The 20,848-nt window shown below is 37.2% G+C and overlaps 1 protein-coding gene across 1 annotated transcript in view; it reads right to left on the bottom strand.

The window, feature by feature from the left end:
* Positions 1 to 20,848, bottom strand: part of pcxa (pyruvate carboxylase a) — a 127,627-nt gene that overhangs the window by 40,007 nt on the left and 66,772 nt on the right. The window contains exon 10 of the mRNA XM_077233301.1: positions 17,312 to 17,494. Coding sequence (XP_077089416.1) covers positions 17,312 to 17,494 — 183 coding nt within the window. The remainder of the gene's footprint in view (positions 1 to 17,311; positions 17,495 to 20,848) is intronic.

The raw sequence follows: 20,848 nt of genomic DNA, 5'->3' as shown, positions 1-20,848 counted from the left end.
AGGAACACAGGACGAAGATGAAAGGAAAGAGGCAGGGGTGAAGGTGTGGACCAGAAATCGAGGACAGTGCAGCGCAGTTGGGGGAGGTTTCCTGTCTAACTGGTTTGTGTGTTATGCTAAGCGTTTGTTTAACGGATATCGCAAATGGTCCTTAAAGCTCAGGTTATAGCCGATACATTATATGGAGAGAGAACATATGCATACATCGATGCTTGTTTATGTAATCCCAGTATGTGTGTTAAATCAATCCCAGCATTTTCCTAAAACTTAACGAGCTGCTTCACTAACTACTCTTCTACATCAGCTGGTACCTTCTAAGTTAACATCTAAATCAAAATGCAAGTCTGATTTAAAGCAATTCATACAAGCCAAACAAATAGCGCTACTCATATGAAGAGCTTAAGAGCCCTGTCTAATGCTTAAAGATTGAGTTCATTCCAATAGAGTTTGACATTAACATGATGGTAAGCTAATAACTTTGTGATACTCTATATTAATTGATACTTTTTAATACTGAATAAAATAGTTTCATGAAGGGGGTTCACCTATTGTGGCTTAAAATGTTGCCTAACCAGCTGAAGGGGTTGGGGGTTAGGGGTTAAGTGACTTAATTTTGATTAAAGTCGAGTCGACGTTGATGACAACATTAATGAACAAATAAGCCTGAACCTCGAGCTGAGACTCGAACGCGGGTTTCCTTGTGCACAGCTATGGCATTTGATTTCTCACAGATTTCTGCTCATCATAAATCAGATACAGATAAAGTAGCAAAGATTACATTTATTTGAATGCACAAGTTAAAGAGAAATTGAGTGTGAATTAATTCTTCCTGTCACCATCTCTCTACTAATAGAGAAGCTGTGGGTTTTAGATACTAAGAAATATATGCTAGAACTTTACAGTTTCTAAACTTTCTTACTGATAAATCACAGAACAGTGTTGACAATACATTTCTGCGCTCCTTAGTGTTTGGGTGGACGCGATCTGCCCATGATATGCGAGCTTGTGTGTGATTTACAATCATTAATCTGTGGCATTATGCTGTGTGATAAACCTGCACATTTTAGAGTGGCCTTTTATTGTGGCCAGCCTAAGGCACACCTGTGCAATAATCATGCTATCTAATCAGCATCTTGATATGCCACACCTGTGAGGTGGATGGATTATCTCGGCAAAGGAGAAGTGCTCACTTACACAGATTTTGACAGATTTGTGAACAATATTTGAGAGAAATAGGCCTTTTGTGTACATAGAAAAAGTCTTAGATCTTTGAGTACAGCTCATGAAAAATGGGGGCAAAAACAAAGGTTTTGCATTTACAATTTTGTTATATATTATGTATACACTAGGGATGCTCATTACGGTTAATTTACCAGACCGATAACTGCCGCTCGTTATCAGACTATTAACCGTTAACTGATAAGATTATAATATTGAACTGACAATAAATAAATATAAAATTGACGAGTGTCTGTGACCTGTTAAAAATACCACAAAAAAAAGATTTCAAGGGTTTACATTGCGAACAGCAGCACAAAGAACAGATCAACAAAAGAACCTGGATTCACATCACATTTTCACTCACCTACAGCTTTTAAGATAGTGACAAGAGAGAAAAACAAAGGCCTACACTAAATACATTTTTTTAACTTAAATAATTCACAAATTAAGATAAGAAAAAGAAAACACTGAATCCATTTGAAGCTTTGAAAAACTAGAAATTTGTTTTCAGTCAGACTAAGTTTTTTCGTCAAATAAAAATAGCCGGCCTAAATAGCAAGGTCACTCCATAGTTTGTCTAGTTTTTATTTTAAAAAAAGTAACACGTCTACATGATGTGGGGTTAGTCTGGAGCGCAGCCTGTTGACAGAACCGAGGCAGAAAAAACTCTCCGATGGCACAGATATCCCGGGAATACAGAGATAGCGTCTCGCTAGAGTGGGCAGCTTCGGGAAGCGCCTTTCATTTGCTTGTGGATGTTTGCTTCGCCAGTGATATTGCACTGTACTTGTACTACTGCTGTATTTGAATACCGCGTAGCATATTTTGCAAGTAACTTTGTCGCTCTTTCTGTCAAAATGGTCCCACACAGTACTTCTTTTCACTCGCTTCATTTTGCTTGCTCAGCGAAATATGTCTGTAGGCACGTGTGGTTGCCCTTGTCGACGCACCCCGTGAGTTAACAAATATAGGTTATATTGTATTTTTTTAACCATGCAGCAAACAAAACAAAACAAAAACCTTAAACATAAAAAAACTTTTAACTTTTAAACCGTTTAACTTTTAAACCGTTTAACTGGTAATATTAATAAGTTAAAATTTTACTTTCGGTTAACGGTTAAACGGTCAATATGAGCATCCCTAGTATACACACACACACACACATATATATATATATATATATATATATATATATATATATATATAACATTTGTTGTGAAATGTAAAATCTGGGTCCTAGAACAGAACCTGTTGGGAACCACTGGTCTAGCTGGTTTTCCAGTAGCTAAAAAGTGTCCAATTCCCTCTAAACCCAACAGACGAGCCTGATCAGCCAGAGACCAGATAAAACCAGCTTAGGCTGGTTTAAGTGGGTTTTTTCAGTAGGGTCCATAGATACAGTAGCTCACTAGAGTTTGGAACAGAGCTACACACTAGGAATCTATGATGAGGCCATCCAATTTCATTGGCATAATAAAAGATTGAAAATCTGAAAATAAAAAAATCATAATCATAGCGAAAGTGTGATTGAAGACCAAGCAGATTCCAAAAACTACCCGGGAAAAGCACGACTTCACACAGATGTGATACCTAGTTCCAGTCAGGAACAGCGCATAGTAAATCGCATGGTCTAATATTTACCACTGCTTTTGTTCTCAGAGCCTGATGTCTAAAATCATGAGCATGCTTTTTTATTTCCAAAGCACCCCCAGAGAGCATAAATGTCTTTACAAACTCCATGAAGAGCACACAACTCCGACTGCATGAAAGACGGTGTGGGCAGCATATGGAGGAGGAGACGGAGGAGATGATGGAACGGTTCCGTATGATTGCTACAGGCGACATTCTGCCCTCCTTTACCCAATTAAAACCTACTGATTGGCACATAGGTGGTTAGCCGATCATGCATGCAGGAGCAGTGATGCAGACAGAGCTGGCCTGTTCTCTCTCTGGCTCTGATGACTCTACTGCAGCTGCAGCAGCTGAGCTCTCACTCCTCTCTCTCTCTCTCTCTCTCCTGAGAGTCTCTCGACAAGACGATAGCTAGTGCAATGCACAAACACACAAAAACGCAGCCTAAGCAACTTCAGTCCTTTGAGAGCCAAACTCTAACCCCACTATACTATGGGTTTCCACCACAAAACACATGATGGTTAACACTTACAGTATCCACAGAGAGGGCTAGCTACAGTTCTCATACAGATGAAGTTCTTAAAGGGATAGTCCACCCAAAAATTTTAATTGTCATCTACTGATCCTCATGTCATTCCAAACCAGTATGACTTACCATTTTTCTGCACAACACAAGATAAGATATTCTGAGAAACTGATTTTGGAAGATATTTGTAAACCGATTGCATAAATCCATTTAAGTTTAGAATGCAATTCTTATGAGTACTGTGAACATAGTTCATTTGAGTTCCCTAAAAAGAAAGACAATTAAACTCTGCACTCCATTCAAATACTTTGTATAATTGTAACTTATCTGCATTGCTTAAAACTATTAAAATTAAAATCATAAAGTGACCTCATTCCGCTTGCAATTAACTTCTAGCTAGCAACAGCACACACACATGTGCTAATGGTACTAACAAAGAGACTACCACTGCTTCAGCAAGTGCAGTTACTCCTTTTAAATAAAACACTTTATATTACATTGTCTTTTTTACACTGTCTTTTTTTACACATTACATGTACTATAGAAATTACTTATAAATTACACATAATTGCATGCAACTAACCCTAAACCAAACCCCAAACCTAACCCTATAGTAAGTACAGTACATGTATTCAATTATTATTACACAGTACTTAAATGCATAATTGCAATGAACTTCCAGAAATATTAGAGAGAAATTAATTTGTTTTATTTAGTAAATTTCACTGATCGCTTTTAGAGAGAAAGAGAAAGAAAAGAAAATGAAAATATGTTAGAAAAAAAAGGCTTTAATATTCTGTTAAACAAAAAATGGTTGGTAATGTTGCGCCAATATCCTGCTTACCAAAAATGATTGAATCTCCACGCCAGGAATATTGGATCCAGGCTGGTCCAGAGGTTCAGGTCATCCTTCCGGAACGCACATATGGACATTGCCAGAACTCAGCCATTATAGTTTATTAAGTTTTAAAATCTGATATTTTTCCTTACAAAAACCCATCGCTTCGATTTAGAAGGCATTTATTAACCCACTGGAGTCGTATGGATTACTTTTATGATAGATGGAGGCACTTTTTTGAGATTCAAAAACTGGGGCACTATGTAATGCCATTACAAAGCTGGGAAGAACCAGGATATTATTTAATATATAACTCTTGAGTTTGGCTGAAAGAAGAAAATCATACACCTAGAATGGCTTGAGGGAGAGTAAATTTTAATTTTTGGGTGAACTAGTCCTTCACTACAACAACAAAAAATGTATATATTTTTTTTTGAATATTTGGTTTCACAAAAATGTCTCATTATGGAAATAAAAGGGTTGCTGATGCCACTTTGTAAAAAAATAAATAATAAATAGGAAAACTGATCAAATCGAAAAGAAAATTGACAAAATAAAAGTAAAATGAGAAAACAAATGCTAAATATGTTGCTTCTCAAAAATCTCACACTACAAAACAAAAATGGTTGTTCATTTTGTATTATTTTGAGGGGAAAAAAAGGTTGTTGCAAGTGCTGTGCTCAATACTAGACAAAGAACTCAATCTGAAACATACAGTGTGTTCCTCTGATTCCCCACTGATGTCTGTGCTCTTTTCTCAGAAACCCAACACCAAACGCAAAGGATAGAGAGAACACTTAAGCATGCATTTTGACTTTGCTCACCTCTCTCTTTGCCTGTAGGTCATGATGTTCCCGCTTTCCATTTATTTAAGCAGGCTGGAGAAGTGTGAAAGGAAAAGGGAACGAAAGAGAAAGCTTTCATAAGAGCACCACCTCCGTGACTTTCCAACCACCCCTTCTCTTATCCCCCCTGCCAGCAACGAAATACCCAGTAACCTCTGCCTGCTCTCTCCTTCATTTCTTCCCTTCCCACTCTTTTCAAGGCCCACCACTCTCCCCATTGGGACAGGGCGAGTGTGGGAGTCTGACAAGATCTTTTCTGTTGGAGGTTCGAGCTGTCAGCTCCCTTGGCCCTCCCGGGTACCCCCAGGGTGCATATACTCTCACTATTAGTAGCTCTCTCTTCATCAATAGCAAGATTTCTCATTCATAACAGGCCTCAGCTGCCAGTGCCGCTAGCCAGGACTTTGAAAAAGCATTAAGTAATGTCTCTTAGGTTGTGAGGTGCTGTTCTATTCCCGCTGAGTCTTTGTTCCTCAACCTTTGATTTTGTTCTCCTGTGTGCACCTCCTTTATTTTTCATGGAGTCGAGTGAGAGCTTGAACGTGCCGCAGATTTTTTGATCCAAGTGCACACATGCTCTCAACTAGTTTTATAGGGACTTTTAATTCACGTTGCATCTCCAGTTGTGCACATTTGCACAGCTGGAGCATTCTGGATTCTTTAGTGACTGCGTTGGGAAACCTCTCTCTTATTGGAGACTTTTCTTTATCTTTGTGAGGGTTCAGATGAACTCATGCATTATAAAAATACTAAAAAAATTAACATTTAAAATAAGATAAATTTACTTAATAAAATATTTTTTAATGTTTTAGGAGTCTCTTTTGCTCACCCTGAAAGGCTGCATTTATTTGATCAAAATACAGTAAACAAGTTAATATTGTGAAATTACAATTAAAAAAAAATCCATATTAATGTTTTAAAATGTAATTAATTGTATACCATAACCCTTCAGAAATCTTTCTAATATAATGTTGAAAACAGTTGTGCTACTTAATATTTTCGTAAAAACCATGATGTATTTTTTTTCAGGATTCTTTGAACAAAGTTAATGATATCAGATTCTTTGAATGTGAAAATGTCTTTACTGTCACCTTTAAGCCAAAAAAAGTACTGACCCCAAACTTTTGAACTGTAGTGTATATTATTTTCAGAGTATATATTTGAATTGAGTATATTTGTTATATAGATGGCAAATTGTTTTAAGCATAAAACGTTTTATCTTTCGCTAAAATTAAATTGACCTTGTTTAACAGAACTTGATAAATACTGATCATGTACATGTCCACCCTGGTTTTCGTTTCTTAACGATGAACCAATAATAAAAAACAATTCTGAGGAAAAGTGTCAGAAACTTCCAAGTTCCTGTTTTCCAAAAGCATTGTATTGAGGGTCGTACTGTAAGTGACGACACCCCTGATACCAGAAACTGCATGCTCATGGGAGAACTGCAGCATCTAGCTGGAGGCACCCGGCTGGTTCTGACGAGAACACCTCTGGGCCGTAAGTAGGGATTGTTCAGCAGTAATGATGAGAGAAGTCAACAGAGGCAAAACTTATACAACACAGCCTGTGATATACTAGACAACTGCATTACCTCATAATCAACTAGAAGCTAAAACTGACAGACACACTGAGATGTGTTGTATATGTCCACTGGTCCACTGGTCCAGTGGTGACCATAAATGTTTTACAAAGTGATGGCCAAACCATCGTCTTCATCCAAGTAAGGCTAGATATTGATTATATGGAGTCATGCTGCACAGATGAGTCACATGATGCTATAAGTAAAGACCAATTCTCTCTTTTATGGCTAGTGGAAGGCTCACTAGCTCTGTAACCATTCGACTGCAGAGTAATAATGGAGCGCTATAAAGAAGCCATCATGGATGAAAACATCCAACGGAGAGTTGGATTTCTTTTTTTCTAAAGGACAATGACAAAACTATGATGAGGGTACAAATTGAGGTAAATGTTTATTTGTATTTTAAGCAGTAGAGGCACAAATCCTGTTTGTTGCTATGAGATCTAATAGATGGTGATAAGAATTATTATTAATTTAACACTTTTATAAAGCAAGAATGCGTTAAATTGATTAAAAGTGACAGTAAAAACAAAATATTTCACTATCAAATAAATGCTGTTCTTTCTGAAGAAATGTAATCATTAAATTTTCTAAATTTTTACTCAAATTGTATTGTTGACTGCATTTGTCATGATGAACAATTCAAGCCTGTTAACCAAGTTATTGCAAGAATAAAATTATAAAATTATTATTTTTGGTAATTTATGGTACACACACAACAGGTCCCAAACTAGCTAACCACTATTGAGCGAAAGCTTCATTTATACAGCTTCATGTGTGACCCAGTTATTCGTACTAGCTTTAAATTTATTTTAGAAATGTTGTGTTAACGTTTAGTGTTTCTTAATAGCAATATGTATGCAGGGTTTTAAACTGCATTTAAACCTCTCAAATTTAGTCAACAGGGTTGTAACAATGGCTTCACAGAAATTAGAGCTTATGTAACATTTAGTTTGATCTCCAGATGTTTACGATTTGTTGGCAAAGAAAAAAAATGTCTTTAAGAGGTTCAATCCTTATTTTGTACAATATTCATGGAAAGTGCCTGGTACTAAAGAAGTAAAGCTCTACTGTGATAGAAAGGGAAAAGGCCATGATGACTACGAAAGGACAAACACACTTCAGACTGAGACTCTCCAGGGAGAATAGGATGGTGTATTTGAGTTTGCGTCCTTTCAATTTCACATGTTTACTTAAGAGCAAGAGAGCTTTTTTTTCTTTCTTACTCCATACACCCTCCTTCTCTCTAGGGTTCTTAATGTTTGTCAGCTTCCATCTGTCTTCGTCTGAAGTCTTCATGCAGAGACACTCTCCCCCAGTCTCACTATGTCTTTCACTCTCCACAGCTTCCACCCTCATTCAATACGGCCTCTAGGCTCTTGACACGGCTCAACTTCCTGACAGTGATGAACATATCTTGATATCATATAAAATCAGCCCTCACAGAGAAGAGGCACTGCGGAAAAAGAAAGCAAGCAAGAAAGACGGAAAGAAAGAAAGAGCAGAGACAGCAAAGCATGGGAGACTGACAGTAAGAACTAAATGTTCAGCGAACATGACGACTTCTTTTAGATCTACATTAAACTTGGCTTGCTCAGCAGGAGCCTTTCAAAGTCAGCAGGACAGTGCTAGAAAACATAATGAAACATTCAAGCTTTTATTTAAAATCACAGAGAACCCTTAGAACCATGAACATAGCCTTGGCTTCAATGGTTTCGCCTCCTGATATGCCATGTGTTTTCTAATTGAGATTATTTGTGAAAGAAACAGCCTGTTTCTTTAAATGTCTGTCCAGAACACTGTTCTCAGGATTTGAAGCATTCTACAATGGCCAACAAAGCAATTCACAACATGCAAGGGATACCCATGGTGTAACAGAATGAATGCGTGTATGAGTTTTTTAAATATCCAAAGATTGTGGTCACAAACCTTCAAGAAGTGGTCTAGCCTAGGCATATATTATTTAATCATTTCATATTTGAAAAGAAACAACTACCTACAGTATTATCACACCGTGACCAAAATACAGTTTTAGGGGTACAAGACAAAGAATCACAATGCAGAAATTGATTCTCATTCTCCACTTTGGTTCCGTACTTAATTGTCCACTGCAATTACACGTAGGCAATAGTCTTTGCCCAATCCTGTTCAAGGAGATCTACCTACCTACAGAGTTCTTTCAATAATGTCAAATATTGGCAATTTTGCCATATCTGATTATGTCTAGTTTTTAACAGCCCCAGCAACAGTAACCTCCCACAGTAGCCAAACCCACAGTAACATCTCAAAATCTACATACCTGTATATTAGGAACCAAATATGTCCTTATGACCTGTGACTGTGTTGCACCACACAGCATTTACACTTTCAGGGTGGATAAACATCTGCTAAATGATGTGCCCTCCAGAAAGCTTGTGTTCTGCAAGTGTACGGTGACTTGTGGTTCCATCCCAAAAAGGCACAAAATCACTTTCACAGACCTTTACCTTGACTGTTCCCTGCTGGTGGAATGATCTGCCTAACTTAGCCATTTTAAAGAAAGCATTGACCCGTTAATACTAATACGAACAGTTCAATTTCTATATACACTGCTGTTCAAAAGTTTGGGGTCAGTAAGATTTTTAAGGGGGGGGGGGGGGGGGGGGGGGGTGAAATGCTATTTCATGCATGGTGAGTTTTTTACACTGTTAAAGAGTTGGATTCCCATGCTAAACAGATTATTTCACTAAGCTAAACTTAAAAATTAAGTTGTACGTTTGATGGAGTATTTCTGTGCCACAAATACTCCTTCCGGTTTGTCACAAGTTTCGGAAAGTTTTTTTTGAGTATGGGCGTGTGTGACGTCAGATGCGCCGGAATTTCCTTATACGGGTCCTAAGGGCACTTGTCCCAGAAGGGTGCGCGCGCACCTGTAGCCTAGAGCGAGAGAGTGAAAGCAGAATGCCCATCAAAGCGCTGTGCTCGGCTTTATGGAAGTCATCGGCCTCGCTGCAATAAAGAATGTCATCAAAGAAGTGCGTTTTTGGTTGCCAGGGCAAGACAACCCTGCACAGATTCACAAAGAACCCAGCGTTAAGGGACCAGTGGATGGAGTTTGTTTTTCCAGAGCATCAACGGATTTGTGCAAGTGTTCTTGTTTGGATTTATTAAGTCGGCATCAAACTACACTTTCCACATGTACACCTTTAAAGAAAAAAAAAATAGACGACATAAAGTGAAAATTAGTCATTTACAAAAACCGCTAAGCAAATATAAGTTATACAGTTCCAGTGCACACCACATAGAGACCTCGTGCTGTAGTCGTTGCTGCTGCTGCTCGTCTTCAATTTCAGCCTCGGTATCTGATTCGGGATCAAAAATGTATGTTTGAATCTGATTCTGATAGCCATGGTTTGTTTTGGGATGTCACAGCTTCCAGACGCTCTCAATGCTAAAGCTTTGCGCGCTCGTTATTATTTAGCTCCTCCACCCGCTCATTTTTTCCCGGAAAGACTCGGTACAGCCTATCTTTCTTTTATAAATATAATAAAACTAAAGAGTTTTTGGAGATATGAAGGATGCAATACTACTCTATAGGTACTCAAGATTAACATGAGATTGACTGAAACTGAGTGTTCACCCCCTCCCCCCCTCCCCCCTCCTTTAATGTTTTTAAAAGAAGTCTCTTCTGCTCACCAAGGCTGCATTTATTTGATTAAAAATACAAAACAAACCCAGTAATATTGTGAAATATTATTTCAATGTAAATCAGCTGTTTTCTATGTGAATATATAGTAAAGTGTAATTTATTCCTGTGATCAAAGCTGAATTTTCAGCATCATTACTCCAGTATTCAGTGTCACATGATCCTTCAAAAATCATTCTAATATGATGATTTGATGCTCAAACATTTCTCATTATTATCAATGTTGAAAACTGTTTTTTTATTTTTTATTTCAGTATTCTTTGATGAATAGAAAGTTCAAAAGAACAGCATTTATCTGAAATAGAATCTTTTGTAACATTAAACACTACCGTTCAAAACTTTTTAAAAAAAAAAATTTAAAAAATTTTATTTTATTTTTTTGGGGAAATAAATAAAATAAATCAATACTTTTATTAATCAAGGAGGAATTAAATTGATCAAAAGTGACATTAAAAGACATTTATAATGTTACCGAAGATTATATTTCAAATAAATGCTGTTGTTTTTAACTTTGTTCATCAAAGAATCCTAAAAAAAAAAGGTACACAACTGTGTACCTTAATGAGAATCTTACCAACCCCAAACTTTTGAACGGCAGTGTACTTTCTCAGTTTAAAAAACTAAAATATTTCCGCGAGTAATTTTCTGGGCATGGTCGGTTGAGGTTTGTCCTGTGCAACTGGTTTTTGAGATATATTTCTGGTGTGTACATTTATAACAAAGTGATAAATAATGAGAATACTTGTTTCTTCATGTACCATCTGCAACGGATGCTAACAAAAAGTGTTCAAGCAGCCTACTGTTGCTATGGTAACCTCCTCAGGCAAAGACGTACAGTCGAATTCTAACTAACTTACAATCTAACTTCTAAATCATTGTTTGATACTGCTGTATGCCATTGAATTGTAGTTAAATACTTTTGAGATTCATTGAACACTGTCATCCTTTTTTGGCATGCACACCCTCACCCTACCTTTGTAATAAGGACACTAGTAAGTCACTGTGAATAAAAGAATAATCTAAATGACAAATTAGAAATTAGTAGTTGTCCTGTGTTACTATTTCTGATGTCCAATACATCCACTAGTCCTGATCCAGATCTTCGGCAAGCAACAACCCCCCAACAAAAAAATGGTTTCTCCATTCCACCTCTGCAAATGGATGTCATAACCACAATCCATTATTTGAACAGTTAATTAAATCTTGTGGTGGCGGTACTAGATAAATTGGCTATTTGAAGATGCCTAATAAAAAACTAGGGAGCTCCCAAGCCCCAAAGGAGAAGAACGGCCTCCCTCCTGCCGAACGCAGAGGCGGGAACAAGTTTAGGAAGAGGAAGTGATAAAAAAAGAGAGACAGAAAAATAGTGTTAGCGATCATGCAAAAAAAAAAAAAAACATGGCGTATTAATGCGGTGAAGACGAGAGAACGAGATTAATCAAATGTGGAAGGAAGAGGAAGCCTGTAAATTAAGGCAGCAGGAGAGGTTTGAACTTCACGCATATCCTGGAGCGCACTTCATCAGTCTTCATTAAAAACAGGAAGGCTGCACCACATCTCAAGCTCCGGCCATGACGCCCAGCAGCTTGAAGTGATTCTCAGAATTCTTCTGAGGCCAGGTTCTCTAGTCACGCTTGGGAATGTGGCCCGCAGGGTAATCGAGGACTTTCCTGATTGTAGAGAGCGCAAGGTGCAGGAGGCGTAAAGAGAAATATTGGGGTGGAATGACTGAATCAGTGCAAGGCAATTTTCGGAGATGTTCTGTCACAAACTTTACTCTAGCTGTGGGGGAATTTAGATGGGAGAAACACGAGCAAATGGACAGCAGATCTTTCCGGAGGAGGAAAGAAAAAAATCATCTTGAAAGGTATTTTTAAGTCATGTTGGAGCAATTTTTAAGATTTGTGCATAGGGCAAGATGGGAGGGAGATTAGGGAGAGAGGGATAGAGAGAGAGGGATAGAGAGAGAGAGAGAGAGAGAGAGAGAGAGAGAGAGAGAGAGAGAGAGAGAGAGAGAGAGAGAGAGAGAATGAGAATGAGAATGTGTTGGGAGGGAAAACTAAGAGGTCGGAGAAACGATGCAGTGCTTTAAAAGCTTCCCCGATGGCCGACCTTTCAAAGCTCATATGTCTTCAAATACATACGTCTCTCCTCACATGAGACAAAACCTCCGGAGCTGCCTCACTGCCTACATAGGCAGCATCCTAACTGAAGGGGAACCTCATAATTAAATTTGCTTTAAAGTGCATTTACATGCGCTTTAAAATATTAATTTCAAGATGTCCTTTTGAGGGTACCGCCCAGTGACAAGCTGTTGTACCCCTAAAGGTACAATTGTTTTTCACTTTGGTTAAGTTTTTGTGAAGTCAGACTAAAGGCCTGTTCACACCAAGAATAATAACTGTAACAATAGCTTTATTTGCATCCACACCAACACACAATAACATTATTATAAGCATGCTGCAGTTATGTTGTCTGCCACTTTAAATGCTAGAATGCTTTAACTTTAAACTGCCTTCGCATCATGTGCCTATGACACCTTAAAGAATTAGATCCCCCAAAAACTACAATTCTCTCATTATTAACTCAGCCTTTATGTTGTTCCAAACCAAAAATATTTCGTTTCAGAGAGTAGTACCTGCTAGCCTGGGTCCTCCCTCTTACGTACTTCCACTCCATTTTCATTTTCCTTCAGTACTACGTCCGGGATTGTGCTGTAGTCTTTGGTTGTGAGTAGAGTGACTCAATACAATAGTTTTAGACTTCAATAGAGTACCAGCCTACAAGGAAGTTAACGCTCGTCAATGGAGCGGTGCCAGACTCCATGTACAAATGAAATGTACGAGAGTCTGGTGGGACCAGGCTAAGTACCTGCTCCACCTCTCTTATCTCTCAGTCATACCTATTTTAATTTTAATTGTTTTATAAATCATTTCATTACACAAGTGAATTTGCTGAAGGCTACCAGGAAAGCTTTGTAGCCATTAATTTCATTCACAATATGTGCAAATTAATTATTATTCTGATGCTTAATCTGTCAAAAATGGCTCCATTAATGTTTCTCTCTTCACATTGACAACTGCGAATTACATTACATGAATCATGTAAATTATATATTTTCAGTTCAAAATTGGAAATGTTTATTCATTTAAATCCCTGATTAACTATATCAGTTGTTTAACATTTCTATAATAAAATAGCTGTCAAATAATAAATGTTTAGTTTAGCTACTTACATCTTGTCTTACACTTTCTACTCACCAACTGAAGCCAGAGATTGTCTTATTTTTGGGAGATACCATGGTATACAGTTAAACCATTACACTTTCTCCAATGGCAAAGCTTTGACATCATTGAACTTCTGTCAGAGTTCTTTCGAAATTTCTGCCTAACAAAGAATGAGTAGTGACGTTAACTGAATCCTTCCCATCACAAAATTGTCTATAGCTTCTCTTATAAAACATTTTTTTGTTGTTGTTGTAGTAAACTAAAAATATATCAATGCAAAACAAATGTTTAATAGCAAACATGTTAGATTAGCGGACAGGCTGTCGATACTTTAAATGATGGGCCTTTGGTTTGCTTGCCTGTGTAACGCTTCCCTACATTTTATTTCATTTTTCAAAACTTCTCCTGCCTTAAAGGGATAGTTCACCCAAAAATTTAAATTAACCCATGATTTACTCACCCTGAAGCCATCCTAGGTGTATATGACATTTTTCTTTCAGACAAATACAATCGGAGTTATATTAAAAAATGCCCTGGCTCTTCCAAGCTTTATAACGGGAGTGAATGGGTGTATGTGTTTGGAAGTCCATCAAAGCACATCTATTCATGATTAAAGTGCTCCACGCGTCTCCAGGGGTTAATAAAGTCCTTCTGAAGTGAAGCGATGCATTCATGTAAGAAAAATATCCCAATTTAAAACTTTAAAAATGCCAGGACATTTTTTAATATAACTCCGATTGCATTCGTCTGAAAGAAGAATGTCATATACACCTAGGATGGCTTCAGGGTGGGTAAATCATGGGCCAATATTTGGGTGAACGATCCCTATCCCATGACAGTAAAATTCACACTCAATCTGCCTATGTTGATTGGTCATTTTAAACATTTTGATTTTGACAGCCGCTGAGGCAGCTCATGAGTTATCTTGGTGTTATGCAATATCCTTGCACCACCCAAGTTAAATTAAAATCAGGCCATTATTTCACAACTTTTAGTATATACACCTTATTGGGGAAAAAATACAGCCATCCGGACTTTAGGATCCTCAATGGTGTGTACGGCCACGGATGACGGAGTATAAATGTTGATAGAATTTTAATTTTTCAGTGAACCATGCCTTTAATGTTCCCTTTATAGGCAGCTCACTAGTCTTCAGAGCTATATCCTCGTTTCATCCCCAAATAAAATGCAGCGTTCTGAAAACTCCCCGATTAAAGCAGCCAAAACAAAGATAGGTTCTCCTAATACCCCCCAAACGAATTTCTAAAGACGCTTACAGGAAAGCTCCTTCCCTAATGGTTTATGTAAACACATTTATTTTATTCAGGCTGATTAAGCGCAAACACTCCATGACAACTTCTCCCATCCGCACCCTTCCCTTCCTCCGAAACCGGCACATCATAAAATGGTGAGGTCTGTACCCTTCATCCAAGAGTGCCATTAGTGCCATCACTCCAACTCTGATCGCATTATGCTGATAAATACTATATTATGTACGTGTGTTACCATCTACGGTCTAAAGTGACTCATCCAGCATGTTCAGGTTTGTGTGTGTGGGAGATTTAAAAAAAAAAAAAAGCTCAGGATCTTCAAAATGGAAATGTTTTTAGCTCACTCAAGGTCTGATCAGAGCCTCAGATGGCAGCTAGCATGACGGGTGACAAGACCGTGAAATGTCTGCTGCTCAGATGCGTTTCAAAAGAACAACACATTTAATAGGGGAAAAGAGAAACCATAGGTTCCGTCACAGGAAAAAAAGATCACTTCTCATCTGATCTCTTACTCAGTTTGTCATGTCAGGCTTCTCATGCTTTGTTGTGCTTGATTTTTCATGGGAAATTACCATTTTCACCATTGTGCGCTATGACCAGGAGAAAAGCAGCCATTCTAAAAGGGAGAGGTCATGGAACTACTAAGCCTGTTTAATATTAATTAGATGATGTCACATAATTAATATTCATGAGCAGGGGTGGTAAAAGTACTCAAAAATTATACTCGAGTAAAAGTATATATACCTAAATAAAAAATGACTCCAGTAAAATTGGAAAGTCCTCCATTCAAACATCACTTGAGTAAAAGTACAAAAGTATCCGATTTAAAACGTACTTAAGTACCGAAAGTAAAAAGTAATATTCAAACTGTAATTATTAATAATTAAACAGATCAATTGTTTTGGGAGTGATATGCAATGTTTTAATTGAACAAATGATTAGATACTGCAATTAAGAATTTGTGAGTGCAATGGTGCAATGACTGGTAGGCCATTCTTTGATACAAATTTTACTATTTCAATTCAATTATTGTGGTTTGATTCCGATCTTGATTCAATATAGATTCATTTTGATAAATATTTGGTACAGTAGATACATGTTAATTTTTAAATTAAGAAAAGCTCACCTAATTCTGTAAACATAGGCTACAGAGAGCCCTGTCAGCTGGTATTATTAAATGTTAAAAATACATGTGATTTTTATTATAATAACAACTTTATAATATTTTAATGATATAAGTAAAAAATATTATAAATATATAGTGCACATATTTAGCAAAATACTAATTTATACTAATATTAAATATATTATAAAATACAAATTTTTCTAGCAAACCAACGCGCTATGGTCATTAAATGTTTTTTTTTTTTCTGAGGTAGCCTAAATGTAACGTTATGTGACATATTGTTCTCCAGCTGTTTTACTGACCTCTTTCTGCGGTTGAAAAACACTGATTTATTGATATTATGTATAAGGTATATAGATTTCGGTAAGTTGTTGTATCTTTCAACATAGGCTACCTATTATTGTTCATTTGTGTTTATTTACAATTAACTAGTAGAAGGGATTAACGGCACCCCATAGCAGGCGCTAGCTATCGGTCATGTCACATTTAAAAGCTCCAAAACGGTATTTATTGTTTGAATTTCGTAATAAAATTGACAGAATCTGAGAGCTGAGAATTTATTTCATATGAAAAGTAACCCACTCTGTCCTGTCTGTCGGTGTCAGTGTCCTCTTTGCTTCGCGATTTTCTCTGCGTGAGAAAATGAATGTGTCGTGAGAGCGTGTGGAAAGTGTCGATACTGAATGAGTGAGAGTTGGCAGCTCTGCAATATACATGTTCCATAACATTAGCTGTATCAAACAGAAGATGTGCAAGATACAGTGTAAGCGGGAATTTCTGGGTCATTGCTGGCCAGAGCTGCACCTTCACCTGTTTCTGCGGTCATCTTCCACAATGGCGAACTCACTGCTATGTGAGCGTATGCTGGCAAAGAGCTTGTGCGTTCTTTTTTTCAAAATAAAACCAAGTTTTTCATTGGTTTGTAAAGCCAGTGTAATAAATACTTGGAGCAGGCATGGGTAAATGTAACGGAGTAAAAAGTAAACTTTGCCTTTAATATTGTAGTGGAGTAAGAGTAAAAGTAGATGCAAATAAAACATACTCAAGTAAAGTACAGATCCCCGAAAAAAATACTTAAGTAAAGTAACAAAGTATTTTTACTTCGTTACTTACCACCACTGTTCATGAGCTAAGCTGGTAAGTTTCATAATTGAATTTTTCTCAAAAGTAATTGACTAAAGGCATGACATTTACTCAAAAAAATCTATTTGACCAGCACAACACACACAATCTCAGTTTGACACCACAGCACCTTTAAAGATGCAACTGAATCGATTTCCAGAGGTCTATGCTGAATCTGACGCAGTCGTGCTGCCCCAGATCGTTTATGCAAGCACTGTTGTCGAGAAAAGCCTTACCTTGACCCCACGGACGCGGAACTCTGCTAATGCTCGGCTCATTTTGGCAGAGGCCGCCGGCAGATCCTTTCCACTGGCGATGACTTTCACAAGGAGTGAATCGTAATGAGGGGAAATGATAGCACCCTGGAAGGCAGACGCGCTGTCCAGCCTGATACCCATGCCCTCTCCACTGCGAAAGACCTGCACAAGTGGAAAGAAGATGATGATCAGAATACAGATTTGGACTAAACTTCATGTGCATGCTTGAGGGACTGCACTTGAAAGAACCAAAATTTTAGACTTCAGAAGGAACATATTTTAAATGGTAAAGGAAATCCCCTTTAAATTGACACTTCTTTCGTTTTTTTTTTATGCTTTTATTTTTACACCTTATTAATTTCAGATTCCTGAAAATAGTCTATAGTTAACACTGGATGCAAACAACGCATCATGTCGCTCCCTTTATAAATCAATACAGCTGCCAACACTGGACGTATCTGTCGTCTTCCGTTTTTATACACATTTCACAGCCACTTCAGCCAATAAATTTTCCCCTGCACCTCTGAAATAATGACCGTTTTAACATAATATAAAAAATGAAAAATGTTTATATGATTACTTAATTTTGCAATCAATTTACTTTGCGTTTTAAAATAAATTATGACTGTTACATAAAAGCCAACTCATAATGTTCTGCTTGTTTCTAGCCACAGAGTTGCAACAATGCAAACTGTCAAAAATTACTTCATTTAATCTACTTAATTTTCCCTGTCCATCTAAGATAATATATATTTTTTAATTCTAAGTGAAAAAGTAAAAAAAAAATGTGATTACTTTTATATTACCTAAATAAGAATACATTATTTTGTATTATTAATAATAATAATAATAATAATAATAATAATAAATTATAGTTATATAAAAGCCATGATTTTCTTTATTCTGGGTTTCTAATTTAAATAATACTTTTTCTAAACATTTTCTAAGTGTCAAATTATTTTAAAATAATTATATATTTCAGCTGACTTTTTAAAAAATCGTATTTTCATTTTACTGTTGCTAATACATCGCTTTAAGCTTATAGCTGGTTGGTCTGTGTTAGTGAACATTAAAGATAGTATTTTTAAGCTGATTCTGCTAAATGCATTTAAATTCGGTGAAGTGTGTTCAGTGGCACACAGAGTTCTAAACTGTTCTCAGAAAGCACATCAAATGAACCAAATATTCCCTAAATAAACCCACAAGAGGCAGGGTATTTTGCACAAGTGCCATTGATGGGCGTAGTTACTCGAAAGGTGAACAGGTAAAATCGGCTGTTGAATTTTTTTTCGCATGATCTCAAAATATGTTGTGTGGATTGAAGGGTTTGAATGCAGTGTTTAAAGGTGCAATTGAGCAATTTAACAAAACAGCTCTTCAGGGTGAGCCACAGCCCTCAGTCGCTTACCAAAGCGGAAGGTTAAAAAAAAAAAAGCAACAATTTGAAAATCTAACATTTCACAGAGAGCTGCCCCTTGAACTGTACAAACATTCATCCAGCAAAAATAGAGCAACCGTCAACACAAGTACCTCAGGGGAGTGTGCAGGCAATAAGAACAAATTGAGGAAAAAAACACTGACACACACAAACATGCACACAAAAACACTCACACTGCAGCCAACTGGCAGCAGTCATTTACTGTTGGAATTGTGCTCTGTCTCAGCCTCTGGCATCCACATTACAATCAGCAGCACAGTAAAATTGATGTGCGCAGCAGAGACCCAGGCATCAGCGGAGGTATTGTAAGGGTGGGGTGTTAAAATAGGGATATAACAAGACGTGAGAAACAAACAGAAATAGAAAAAGAAGCCGAAGCCTTGGATTCATTACAGCTGCACTTTGGGTAATGGCTACGATTGCTCAGCATCGATTGTGTCGCCACTTACGACATAAGACATGCTAATGAACAGTGGATCCACCGGAGATTATACAAGCATCGCCATGGCAATCCAAGAAAGTAATTTGATATCACTCAAATGGAGTGGAAATTTGATTTGACGCCGTTAATGGCTTCTGCCACCCAGTGAGATGACCGTCACAGAGATAAGACAGCATTTTTCTGTCATTTACACCCTGAATGCCTGTAATGAGTGAATGAAGATTGTTATTATCGAGAAGTCTACACGAAACCAAAATGGATGTCGTTTACTTTCTTGAAAGTGTACTTTCACGTAATTTAAAAGTTTTTTTTAAGCCAAAGAAATGAAATTCCCACACTGTATTTTCTTTTGAAATATACTCCAATAATCCTTGTTTACTTTACAACTATTGAAAAATCTTTTTTCACAGTGCACTCTATATGTTTTCTTGTTGAATATCATGACAATTCAAAAGTTTGCAAACTGGAATTCAACGCTGCCTTTTCAAAAAACTAGCGTTCATTTCAATTACAGTCAAAATAATTAGCAGAAACACAAGAAATACCATCATATCATTATCTGACAAGCTCCATGCTGATCCATCCGGCTCAGCTTTGCTCAGAAAAATGAGACAGGGCAGCCATAACAGCGATCCAAAGCTGTGTACTTGGCTTTTCATTATCAGACAGATGCTTTAGGACAGGATTTCTGTAGAACTGCCACTGATCTGGGTCACAGCAAGATTCTGGAGGAAGTGTGTGACACAAAGATCTGAATAGGAAGGAAGGCAAGCCAAAGCTCTGCATGGGTCAGTCTTATTCTATCTCTCTTTGTTCTTCTCATCTCTCATTCTGTTTTTGTCTTGCTGGTGGTAATTATGAAGCTTTGAATAAATGTTCAAATGGATGCCGAAACTGATGCTTGTCTTCTTCACCACCAGGGGCTTGAGTCAAATGAGAGTTTTGAATACAATTACAGCCCTCTACCTGGCTTGCTGAGAGACAAAAAGGAGGAGGGAAACTTTGAGCTGCGTTCTGATTCACAGGGTCCCTACACAGCATTCACACAGAGTAGGGCCTTGTGTAGATGATCACAACAATTCGTTCATTGGAACGGTGCAATATTATTAAACACTTCGGGATTCTGGGTATGGTGACATAATATACAGGTGTAAATAAATACAAATTGAGACTGTTTTGGGGGGTTTTCTGTTTGAAAAGAAAATATTAATTTTGCATGTACATTTGAAAGTTATGGTAAAGACATTTTGGTAGCACTTAATTTTACAGTTCTGTTCCCCATGAACATACTATGCAATTATTCTAGTAATTACGGTTACACTTTATTTCGATAGTCACTTTAGACATTCTACTAACTATAAGTAACTTTTCAACTACATGTCAACTAACTCTCATTAGAGTATTAGTAGGCTGTAGTAGACTGTCAGTAGACTGTTAAGTTATAGTTAGGTGCTAGGGTTCGGGTTAGGAGAACAAGTTGACTTGTAGTTGCTAAGTTACTTATAGTCAGTAGAATATCTGTTGGGGGATCAACAAAATAAAGTGTTAGCAGATAGTCTACTAATACTATAATGACAGTTAGTTGACATGTAGCTGCAAAGTTACTTATAGTTAGTAAAATGTCTAAAGTGGACTA

The sequence above is a fragment of the Siphateles boraxobius genome, unplaced genomic scaffold (assembly GCF_051911475.1).
Source record: "Siphateles boraxobius isolate OS27281-9 unplaced genomic scaffold, OSU_SipBor_1 18, whole genome shotgun sequence".
Taxonomy (NCBI): domain Eukaryota; kingdom Metazoa; phylum Chordata; class Actinopteri; order Cypriniformes; family Leuciscidae; genus Siphateles; species Siphateles boraxobius.
This window is presented reverse-complemented; position numbering and strand designations above follow the sequence as displayed.